Source organism: Nannospalax galili, unplaced genomic scaffold, assembly GCF_000622305.1.
Source record: "Nannospalax galili isolate Female #2095 unplaced genomic scaffold, S.galili_v1.0 scaffold253, whole genome shotgun sequence".
NCBI lineage: Eukaryota > Metazoa > Chordata > Mammalia > Rodentia > Spalacidae > Nannospalax > Nannospalax galili.
In genome coordinates this window covers 4984309-4996581 of record NW_008335287.1, presented here as the reverse complement: position 1 = coordinate 4996581, position 12273 = coordinate 4984309, and the positions used below count along the sequence as shown (strand labels likewise).

The 12273-nt window shown below is 36.2% G+C and overlaps 1 protein-coding gene across 3 annotated transcripts in view; it reads right to left on the bottom strand.

The window, feature by feature from the left end:
- Mdga2 (MAM domain containing glycosylphosphatidylinositol anchor 2) overlaps positions 1 to 12273 on the bottom strand; it is an 899633-nt gene that overhangs the window by 417358 nt on the left and 470002 nt on the right. Inside the window, exons 3-4 of one of the 3 annotated variants that reach the window (XM_029561984.1) lie at positions 9143 to 9317; positions 7932 to 8057 (exon numbers count right to left, since the gene is read on the bottom strand). Coding sequence is in view for 1 of the 3 variants with exons in the window: in XM_008829871.3 (XP_008828093.1) it covers positions 9143 to 9317 (175 nt within the window). In the remaining 2 variants the exon portion in view is untranslated. The remainder of the gene's footprint in view (positions 1 to 7931; positions 8058 to 9142; positions 9318 to 12273) is intronic. The other 2 variants (XM_008829871.3, XM_029561983.1) reach the window with 2 other exon arrangements.

Sequence of the window (12273 nt, the reverse complement as noted above, 5' to 3'; positions counted from 1 at the left end):
CTCTATGCTGTGAGCAGCATAATATTTTAAATAATTATTTTAAATATTTAAAGTATTTCATCACAAACAATATGTGAACAAATAGTAGAGAAGATGAACCTGAGTTTTATTATTTAAAGTAAGGAAAATAATTCTCAGAATGTCATAGCAACACTTCCTATGTAATTGTCTTTTTTTTTTTTACCTATGATGTATCTTAATATTTTAATTACTTTTTTGCAATATTCTATTTTATTTTTTACATTTTTAATTTGTGTAAGTGTATTGCCTGCATGTGGGTAAGTGCACCCATGTTGTGCAATGTCCACAGAGGTCAGAAGAAAGTGTTGGATCCCCTGGAACTGGAATTACACATGGTTGTTAGCCACCATGTTGGTGCTAGGAATTGAACTCTGGTCCTCTGCAAGAGCTGTTAGTGCTCTTAACCACTGAGCCATCTCTCCAGCCCCAGCTTATGATATATCATTAGAATTTCTGTTCCTATTGTAAATATCAATTATTATGAATTCTCAAAATGTATTAAAGGTATGAGTATGGAGGTTAAAGTGATGGCCCAGCGGCTAAGAGCACCAACTGCTCTTGCAGAGGACCCAGGTTCACTTCCCAGCATCCACGGGGCAGCAAACAAACATATGCAACTCAATTTCCAGGGGATCTGATGGGCTCTCCTGGACTCTGCAGGCAGTACATGACATGGGTGCGCTTACATATTTGCAGGCAAAACAGTCATACATATAAAATAATGCATAAAATATAGCCTTAAGTTTAGATTTGACAGAAAGCTTTCTGATAAAGTTTGGATAAAAATTATTTTGGGATTGTTGGGGTTTAGTAATAAGCACCCCCAAGGAAAATACTCATGCACACGTTTAGTAAATTTAAAAATGCATGCATACAGGTTGAACAACCAAATCATTGTATATGAACAACCTCCTGGTGTAATTTTACTACTCAGAGGTGTCCTTTTCCAAAGCATTTTTTAGATATTCATATTTGATTTTCCCATTTGATTTCTCGGTGTTTAACTTTTTATTGTTTGTTTCTTCATTTTCAAGTTGTGTTACTAATTTCTTCTGTGGAAAAGAATCCCTTCTCACACAGAAATCCTCTCCTATCCTCCATATATTTGCATCACACTTTTGGTAGGTCAGGTGTCCATGTTATTGTGCTTATGCAAGCAGCAGTCATAGTTGAAACTTGCAGTATATGTTGGTTACATTTCTTTTCCTACAACTTATTTTGCCTTCTGTTAACTCTCATATTTAATATAGTCTACTTTCTATGTACTATGTTTCCACATTTTTAAGCTTACAATGAGAAGTGTAAAATATTTTTTTTAAACCTTACGTACAGCACTTGTTACGATTTGAATATGAAGCTTGTTTTTAAATGTCCATTACTGACGGCCTGGTGTCAAGATAATCGTGCTGTTTATGGAGGGGTTAAAAACTTCAGGAATCAATAGCACTGGAGGACATAGGTCACCGGAACTGGGTCCTTCGGGGTATCCTGTCGCTGACTACTTCTTTTCTCTGGATTTTTGCTTATTGGCTGTTGTGTGGCAGGGAAAAGCGCACTCCGCAGTGTGCTTCAGACACCATGATGTTCTGGCAACGACCACAGGTTAAAAACTCCGAAGCCACAAGTCATAAACGCCTTTTCTACTTTAAATTGTTTATGTAAACAATCATAAGTGTTCAACACTAACCAGCACAGTCTGAAGACACACTTTCCTAAAGACCTTTTCTTCCAGTTTTGGTCTGCTGCAGTTGTTTTGGAAATTTAATGTGGCCTCTGTCGTGGACCTCCGTTTCATTATCCTGATTACCCTCTGATTTTTAACATTTCTCTCTTCTCTAAGTACTTTACTTCTAAATTTTGGTGGTCTACATTGAAAAGTAGAGTCCTGAAAAACAGGTCATTGGGAATGTTCCTTTAAATCTTGTAGGATGAAATGTACCTTCTGTCTTTGATATTGGGGGAAAACATGCCTGACTGTAGAAGGATCTAGTTTGGAAATAATATTCATTTATCATTTCTATTGATAAAATGTGTGCCATTTATATTGTTAACTTTGTTTATGTGATCATATGGACGAAAATTAACACTCTTTGGCAATGTGTGTTTTAAAGTATAATGTTGAAATGCTCTGGTGGATTGTATTTAGTTCACTGCTCTGTACCTGGTTATCCCTCTTTGGTTTGGCAAACATGCCATACTTTGATGGGAAGCTTTGTTAGTGTTTTTAAACATAATGCCTTCATTTTGATTTGGGTACTGTTATCTTTAATATTCTAACAGTTTTTTGTTATTTTCTGAAATTTCATTGTTTATATTTTCCTAAATGATACTTTCATTTTTGAGGATATTAATTATGTCAGTAACTATGTTCTGCTTTATATTTTAGTTCTCAAGATTTTAATTCTTAGTTTTTTCTCATTTATTTATTAGTTTTTTCTACCTATTAAATTATCTTAAATGTCTGTTTATTAAATTATTATTCTATCAAAGAGCTAATTGGTAGCTCTGTTTATCAACGGTTATCTTCATTTTGGACTTTCAATGGGTAGTTCATGGAGGACCTATTTAGGGACTCTAGCTTTTTGTCCTAGGATTCATTACTTTTCTAGGGAAGAAAGTTTTCAGTATCAGTGGCATTAAGCCTGATGATCAGCAGTCTTAGACTCAAGTGTGAAAAAGAACTGAGTTATGTTAATTTTGACTTAATGACCTTGTTTTAAATACAGTATGTTGCCTCTTCTTTACTGGACTTCAAACCACTTAGCTCCAAATTTCTCTCACTACCCCAAAATGTATATTTTTAGCAGTCATGGCAAGGGAGTGGGTTAAGCACAAACTATATGAAATGTGGAAGGAAATCTGGTTGGAAAACTTAGCTATTCAGATTTTTACTAAGTTTTGGACTCAGCTACATCTTCAGTCTAGGAGGGAATCTGCTGATCCCAATGACGGTGCTCTTCAGCAACTCCAGAACATACATACAGTTAGCACTATCCTCCTCACCCAAATGTTTGATTTAGGATTTCTAAATCAAATGGTAAACAACAGCTTTTTCTTGATTTGATTCTTTTCCTTCAAAATTGTTTCTCTTTTACCTATTTTCCTGTTTTCTCTATCATTACTAATTTTTGTTTTTGTTTTTTGCTTTGTTTTGTTTTTTAGACAGAGTGTCACTATATAGCCCCAGAACTCACTACTACGTAGACCAGGGTCAAGCTGGCTTGAAGTCACAGAAATTCACCTGCCTCTGCTTCCTGAGTGCTGGTATTAAAGGTACGTGCCACCACATCAGCTTCTCTATGGGTCGTCTATACAGTTGTCATTATTTTATAACTTTTCTGTTAGTGTAGCTACAAAGAGACGTTATGTGGAATGCTCAGGTTTAAAATAGTCTGTTTAAGGAGAATTGTGTCCATATATTTCAGTTAAACATACCACTGTTGGTTTTAGACTCTGAGAGGCTGTTTCCTACCGTATGAAAGTATTTGATTAGCTTTTAATAAAATTGTGATGTGGCTTGAAGTTTGCCAGGCTATGAACATATTTTACTAAGGTGTTACAATTTATAAAACTCAAAATAACTTTCTAATTCTTGTTCTGTGTGCATATTTGTATATATGCAAGTCATTGTGCATTGACAAATATGCATGTGTAAGCGTAAGCCAGAAGATAACTTACTACATCATTCCTCTTCAGGTGCTACCCACTTTGTTTTATGAGTCCGGATGTCTCATGTTGACCTGAGGCTCACCAGTGTGCCTAGCCTGGCTGGCCAGCAAGCCTCAGGGATCTATCTGCCTGTCTCTGTCTTCCCAGCACTGAGATGACAAGAACATGCTACCATGCCTAGCTTTTTATGTGGGTATAGAGCACTGAACTCAAGTCTATGTTTTCACAGAAACCACTTTATCTATGAGCTGTCTTCCAAGCCCAATAATCCTTTTAAACGACTAATAACACATCCTGTATATTGAGAAACATGGCTATAATGAATTCTCATACTACATTATTTTCAATTTTTTGTTTAAAAATATTTTCTTTTTATTTTTTTATGTATATGAGTGTATTGCTTGCATGTATGCAAGTGCACCCATGTGCAACACATGTAGAGGTCAGAAGAGGCGTTGGTTCCCCTGGAACTGGAGTTACAGTTATGGATGGTTGTTAGCTGTCATTTGGGTGCTAGAAATCAAACACATGTCCTCTGCAAGAGCAGCCAGTGCACTGAACCACTGATCCATTTCCCCAGTCCTTTTTGGGGATGTTTCGAGACAGGTTATCCCTGTAGGCCCAGGTGGCCTGGAACTCACTTGGTCTTACAGCGCTCTGCCTGCCTCTGCCTCCTGAGTTCTCTAAAGCCATATACCAGCATGCCCAGTGACACATTACTTTATAAAAAAGGATCAAAAACCACACATCTGATAATCCTTAATGAAATTTATACAGCCCAATATATTTTCTACTATAAAATGCTTTCTAAAATGTGGTGGGAGAATTGTCACTGCATATTCAGAAAACTTCCCAAAGTGATAAAAATATGCATATAATTTTAGAAATATTTCAAAATAGCTATATTAAAATGTCACTTAATTTTGTATTAGTCATCATTACAGTGAGTTCCTTTTCCTACCAGAAAATTTTAGATTTATAATCCTTATAACGAATTCATTCTTCTTGTTTTGTTTTCTTTCATTTTTGCTTATTTTTTGCATCTTGCTTTCTGTGTCTCTTGAATATTCTATTATGAGTTGATGTTCCAAATTTTAAAGATTTCACGTGTCAAACCAGTTTAGGAAAAGAAACAGAACCCATAGTACAGATGATTTTTCTAAAACCATAGATCCAGCAGGAGAAAAAAAATCTTATTGTTCGAGCATTTTCTACAATTGTTAAATCAAAAGCATCTGTAACATTACTGCTGGGTGAGGAAGAGCAGATCACCTTAAAGGGAGAGACTCTAGATAGGTTGGCTAGACCTCAGTGGATGATCTTGTATTCAGGGACATTTGGGGATAGTAACTTGACAGGATAGGCCTTAACACAAATGACATAATGTATGAAATCCAGTGGGATGGTGGTTATGAGAGGCTGCCAGTAGGATATAAAGATGATTAACATGTTCTGTACAAGTTACACAAATTTCAATAAGAATTTATTTTAAAAGTGTAACAACACTGTCCTCATTCTGTTGGTAAATGAATATCTATTTAGTCAAACATTTTAAAGTTATACTAAACCTTACATATTATAATCCAATTTTAGGTATCAGAGCTGCCAAATTTAAACATAATATTGAGAGGTTAGTGATATTTAATCACGATAGAGTAGATTAAATTATAAAGACTCATGTGTATAAAACATACAGTAACCTAAGTACTGTGGTCTTCACAAAATCTATATTTAGAGCACTAATTTTAAAAAATAAGTTGAGTGGTGGTTTGAGTGAGAGCGTCCCATATAAACTGGAAGTATTTGAGTACTTGGCCCCAATTGGTGGTGCTATTTGCAGTGGTTTAGAAGGTGCAGCGTTGCTGGATGAAGCACGTCACTGGGGACTGGCTTTCAGAGTTCAAAGCCATGTTTCATTTCCAATTGTCTCTCTATGCCTCCTGTGAGTGCAAGAAGATGTGAGTGCTCCGTTTCTGCTCCAGCTGCCCCCTGCCATTCCTACCTCATCATAACCGACTTATCCCTCTGAAATCACAAGCCAAATAAACTCTTCATTCCGTAAGTTGCCTTAGTCATGGTATTTTATAGCAACAGAAAAATGATGAATACAGAAGTTGGGACAGGATGAGGCTGTTGCTGTAGAAACCTGATCATGTTGTGCTTTGGAGAACGAGGAGAACTTTGGAAGGGTGGACTAGAAAAGTAGCTGAATGTTGTAAGCAGAGCTTGATGGACCATTCTAGCAAAGGCCCAACTCAAAATGTTTCAGAGAGAGGTGGAAACAAGGATTTAAACAGCAACTGGGATATTTGAGCAAAGCATCTGGATGCCATCTGTCCATGGTCTAAGAGCTTTCCTGAAGCTAAAATAAAATGTAGTGGACTAATTTCTTTGGTGGGGAAGAGTTTCAAGATAGCCTAACATTGAATTGGTGGTATAGTTATTCATGATGAATATTATGCAGATTTACAATGAAAAAGAGCAGATGTGGTAGAAAAAAATGCAAAATGCAAAGTTTGGAGAGAAAAAAAGAGACCTAGGAAGCTAAATGTGGCAGCTAAGGTATGTGCTAGAAAAGAACACCTCTAATAAGGAGATTAGAGCCATTAAGGAGAGACCTCCAGATTTGTACTTTAGCAATAGAAAGAGTACTCTCAGGGCAGGACCCCACCCAACTAAGCTTCCAACTTGTGAAAGGAAAAGTTCTAAGAAGTTTTCTTCTTCTAGAAAACTGCATGTACAAAAACAGTTCATAATGTGGATGAAGGGGCTCAAGGTTCAACCCAAGCTGTCAGCTGAACTTGGCAGATTCATTCACACAGTGCTGGCTTTAGAAACGTGAAAGATGCAAGACAGAGGATCATTGATTCTTTTGTGGTTTCTGAGAGCCACTGCGCCCTGGGAGGCCAAGAGGCCCTGACAGGCCATTGCTTGAAGCTGTGAAGGTGAAGGCTGGTTCACAATGGGATTCCCAAGATGTCCGAGATGCCACAGCTGTGAGACATCTGCCAAGGAGAGCTGTATACAGGGAGCGGCACCAGCCCAAGAGAGACATATGTATGTTGCAGGCAGCAAAGCCAGATGGGCTTGAGTCATCTAGGCCCTTTGGAACTAAAGTCCCAAATATCCGGCATGGAGTTATAGGAGTTTGCATTTTCATTGCTGGGTTCAGGTCTTGCACTGGTTCAATATTATGAAAATGTAAATTCTGTGACATTGTACCTTAGAAGTAGTAATTTGTTTTCTGATTTTATAGGGGTTGCAATGAAAAGACTTCCTTGAATCAGACAGACTTTGGACTTTTGAACAGTATTGAGACTGTTAAGGACTATGGAGACCTTTAATGTTGGACTAAATGCATTTTTTATTATGATATGATCATGAGCCTATGGGGACCAAGAAGTGGAATATGGGGTTTAGAATGTCCTCCATAGGCTCCAAGTATTTGAATACTTGATCCAGTGGGTGGTGCTATTTGTGGAGGTTTAAGAGTTGGGGCCTTGCTGGAGAAAGCACAGAGGGAGCAGTTTTGAGAGTTCAAAGCCACATATCATATCCAGATTCTCTCTCGGCTTCTTGTACATGCATGAAAATGTGAGCAAGGAATGCAGATGCAAAGGAGCAGATATACACAGGATGGTATAGAAAAAGGCTTAGCTGTTTTTTGTTTCGTTTTTTGTCTTTTTGAGACAGGGTCTCCCCGTGGCCCCAGGTGTCCTGGAACTCACTATGTAGACCAGGCTGACCTTGAACTCACAGAGATCCACCTGCCTCTGCCTCCCAAGTGCTGGGACTACAGGTGTGCGCCACCATGCCAGGCCTGAAAAAGGCTTAGCTGTAAAAGGAGAGATTATGTTTTTTAAATATCTAGGAATGTGATTCCCCACTTTGTATGAATCAACACAAATATTTTATTGTTATCAATTCTATTATGGTATAATAAAATCACAGACCCTTATTCAAGACTGGTTGCTATTATGTTTTATAGTTTCCAGATTATAAGGAAAACGCAGTACATAAGCCATGTGATACAGAGCACACCTGGCAGGACCCGGGGCTACACTCTGTAACCAAACAAAATTTCTGAGCAAAATGTGCTTGTTCAGACAAAGTAAAGGAAGCAGAGAATTTTAAACCTTCCCATTCAGGTGGTTGTATTTTGTTACTAACCACCTCTGTTGAGCTACGGTGACGAACATTCATAACACAAAGCAACACAAGCAGAAGAATCACTTACTCACTTTTAGAACATTTTAGACTTCGAACTGTAGATACTAGAGGTGTGTGTTTTAAGGTGAATCACAAATGTTGCTGTCACCACTTCCTTCCTCGTTGTCTCCATAAATGAATGAGTCCCAGCATAGGGTCTGCGAATAGACCAGGGATAATTTCTAACCTCTCCCTATTGCAACACCTGCACTATGTTGAAAGAACAGGAAAGGAAACAGACCAGAAAACAGCAACTTCTTACTTGTTATTATGTCTGAATTACTTTAAGGAGAGGAAAAATATGTTCTAATATTAGAGACTTAAAAATAAATGCTATTTCTTCCCAAAAGATCAAAGAGTAACAGATCAACCTGTGCAAAAGAGCAAACTGAATGCAGGCACTTGATTTCTTCAGTGGGGAAAGAAGTAAAGAGAGCAGAGGATTTTAAATACAGTTGTAAAGGATGAAAATGAAGGAGAAGGTGACTCAGACCAAAACAAATCAGACAACATTTTCCAGGAAAAGCAGCATTTTGGAGTTAGAGCAACAGCACTATATCAAAAATCCACTGCACGGAGAGATGTGCAGTCCTGCATAAGCCAACCAGGTAACTTTGCCAATCTGCATCAAAAAATGAGAATGGTTGACCTTACACAGAGATAAAATGAACAAACACAAATTAGAGTATATTATGGCAAAATCTTTTCTTCATAAAGATGTAAATAGAAGAGTGTATATTTGCATATAAAGAAAAAAATATATGTACAAACACTAGAAGATAAGTGCTATTCCCAGTAATAATTTGTCTTATTAATGTGATGCTACCTATTCTCTAGTGAATGCACTTTATATGACAAAATTATTAAATTTTTCACTGAAAATTTCTTTGCTCAGAAATATCTTCAAAGGGAATGTAGAACAGCTCGGTCAGTAAAGGGTTTGCTTTGCAGCATTAAGACAAGAGTTTGATCCCAGGAATCCATGGGCAAAAAGGCAGGCACAGTGGTGCACACTGTAGATGGGGCCTGAAGAATGACACCCAAGTTTGTACACTGATCTGTACACACACCCAGGCACGCACATATGTATGTGCACAAAGGAAAAGAAATGTAGTAAAAGATGATCATTGTCTCATTAAACTTCTTAATGAAGCAAAACTGTATTTGCTTCTTTCCAGAAAACCATTGTTATAGCACAGAAGCAAATTAGTACAAATCGTAGTTTTTGGAGACATTTACTTACAATACACATCCACTCGGATTGACTTTATCGCTGGGGACCCCAGGCCATTCTCTGCTTTACAGTAATAGCGGCCTCCTTGGTGTCGCTGAATGTTTGTAATCCTCAAAGTCTCGTTGAAGACACTTGAGTCTTGGAATCTGTCAGAGGCACTTCCTGCTGTTTTGGTCCACCTGATCTGAGCAAGCGTCAACAAAGATTGTTACTTTAGGTTGGTTTTCCATAGAACAACCAAACAGCAACCACTCATTTGAAGACTTGGCTTCTGGCTTTCCTATCAAATTACTGGAAAAATACGTACACACATGCACACATACACACACACACACACACACACACACACACACATCCAACTGAATTATAAAATTGCAAGTGCTAAAGTCATTGTGTAGTGAACGTAATTTAGATTCAATTGCATGAAATTTATCAATAGTCTAATCATTTAAAAGGCGATAAAAACTATAATAAACAGTTAACTCTCAGTAATATATTAGAAATATGGCTTAATTTCTGTTTCTGTTGATCATTTAAAATTTTCTTTTCTATGTTTCTGTACTTTGTGAGGCACTTTTTATTAGTTCAGATAAGCTTTCATTTCTTTTTGGACATGCTTCATTATTTTATTTGAAATTTCCTATTTGATTTAGATAATGTAGGCATATTATCATAATGGCTTATTGAGATTATGTGTAATTTTATACACCTGGTTGTTAAAAGAATTTTTCGATTTAATGGATTTGCTTTAATAAGCCTACAAATGATTTGCTAGTTTGAAAATTGGAATTCACTTTACATCAATAATTATTTTAAAAAATGTGTAAACTTTTTCAAGGAGAACATTTCTATTAAACTGCCAAAACACTTCGAATATCTAAAACAGTTCATTATAAACAATACCATTCTTTTAAACACAGCTGTGTGCAACAGATTTTGTTTTTGCTAGCAATAACTACTGGCATTTAACTTAAATTTTGTGTGTCTTCATATAAAAACTGAACAAAAGCCACATGCTGTTAGTGTATAGTGTTACAAAATAAAAAGTAAAATATATTTGGTTTTGGTTTTTTGCCCTTCCTGTTGCTTTTATTTAGGGATAGGAATCAGCTAATAAAAACCCTCCACTCAAGTACACATGGTGAAACATGGAGAAAGAGGCTGAGAGGAGTTTTCAAAACTGAGGCCCTTAATGAGGACTTCAGTAATATCATTTCTGCATATAATGTGTTAGAATTATGATGTCATGGCATTAAGGCATCTTTAAGGAATTTTCCACATCATAAAATATCAGTATGAATATAATATGTCCCCTCCACATTGTAAATGCAATGAAAATGTTACTTAGAGATTACTAAGCTAAAAGTGATAACAAATATCTATTCAGCCCTTTGGTTGTGCAGGGGAGTATATCAAGAAGAAAATGGGGCAACTCATAACAAATCAGTCTATCAACTTAGGACTTATCTACCTAGAAAGAGAAATGCTATAACAATGGTGATGTTCCATTGGGAAATCCAGGATTCTGTTTTCATTTAAGTTTTAAATTCTACAAGTAAAAAAATGAAGATTTTTGTTTTCTTTAAGAAAATAGATCTTTGTCTTAGGTATAATATAGCACATAACTAAATTTTCAGTTATCATACACTATTTTCTTTGAGTATTGCAATACAATGCTAAAGATGATTTGGAATAATAAATATTTCAGAATATAAAAATAAAATCATGAAAAAGAAGCTATAGAAATGGCCTAGGCCTTTCATATTTGTGAAAATATGTTGTTCATGTTCCACAATTTCATTGCATAACATATCATAGCACTATGCATGTTTCAAGGAAAGAGAAGAAGAATTAGATATGTGTATCCATTGTGAGAGGGGAGAGAACAGAGGAAGGGAGGGAGGAGAAGAATGAAGACAAGAGAGGGGAGATGAGGGAGTGGAGGTAGGGAGGAGAGGGGATAGAAGGAGAGAACTTTCTATATCACAAAAGATAATCTCATGAATCATGTTCCTTGAGAGGACTGCTGAACTTTTTCAAGCAATGGAAATTATTTTTTAGATATTTTCTATTTTGTCACTCTGAGTATAAAAATTACCCTAGCTTCAAGGTGTTAAAGTTGTTTACTTTTATGGATTTAGCAGAGATACATTTAATGCCAATTATTTATGTTTTTATGGTAAATACATGGGGGTGAAGAACGCAGAGAATACTTAACATAATCGTTTTACTTTAGCTTGGATAACACCTGCTCAAGTCCCAGGTAACACTGTCACTACAAATATTATACTATGAAAAATATTAACCTCATAGTCACAGTATAGATCACATAGTAACCCCCAGGAAATCTGTGGACCTCACTTTCAAGAGTACAAAAAGTAAAACATACACGAGATGTAGAATCTCACACAGGAAGCATTTTAAAGAAAAAAAAGAAGGGAGGATTGTTTACAAAACAGTATGGAGCCAATATGGGTAAAGCAGAACACAGCTGTTTCTATAAACAGTCTTGTATTCCAAAATAGATTCCAGATGCAATGGAGATTTAAACATAGAAGACTGAGGTCTTAATAGTTCATTAGATCCAATGGTATGTGTTGCAGTCCTGGAGTGAGCAAAGCTTCTAATCTAAAAGTCCCAAACATTAAAGGTATCGTTTCATGAATATTCAATCAGTTTTAATCATGTAGTCAGAATATACTATGAATAATGTTGGAATTCATAATTAGTGCTCTCTTATGCACATATATTTACATGTATATTTATATGTATTACAATGCAATGAATAAGTAGGAATGGTAAGATTAGAAGATGAAGTGAAAAAAGCGGACACAATACCAATGAAAATTTTCTTAGTATTTTCATTTAGGAATGCATGCATAACAAGAAGAGGAAATACAGTTAACCTCTCAGTCATAAATAATGACAGCACTTCACAATGCTGGGATTTCATAGTGTGATTACAAGATTACGAATTGATATACTCCTCCTTTTTGGAAAAAATTTATAAAGGATGTGATAGATACAAATATTTCCAATTTGACTTAGCAATTATTCAACTAAAACTTATCTTACTCTCAAATTTGCATAAAAATGGATAAAATGAGCATAGTGCATGTATTACTAGGTACAGGATAGGT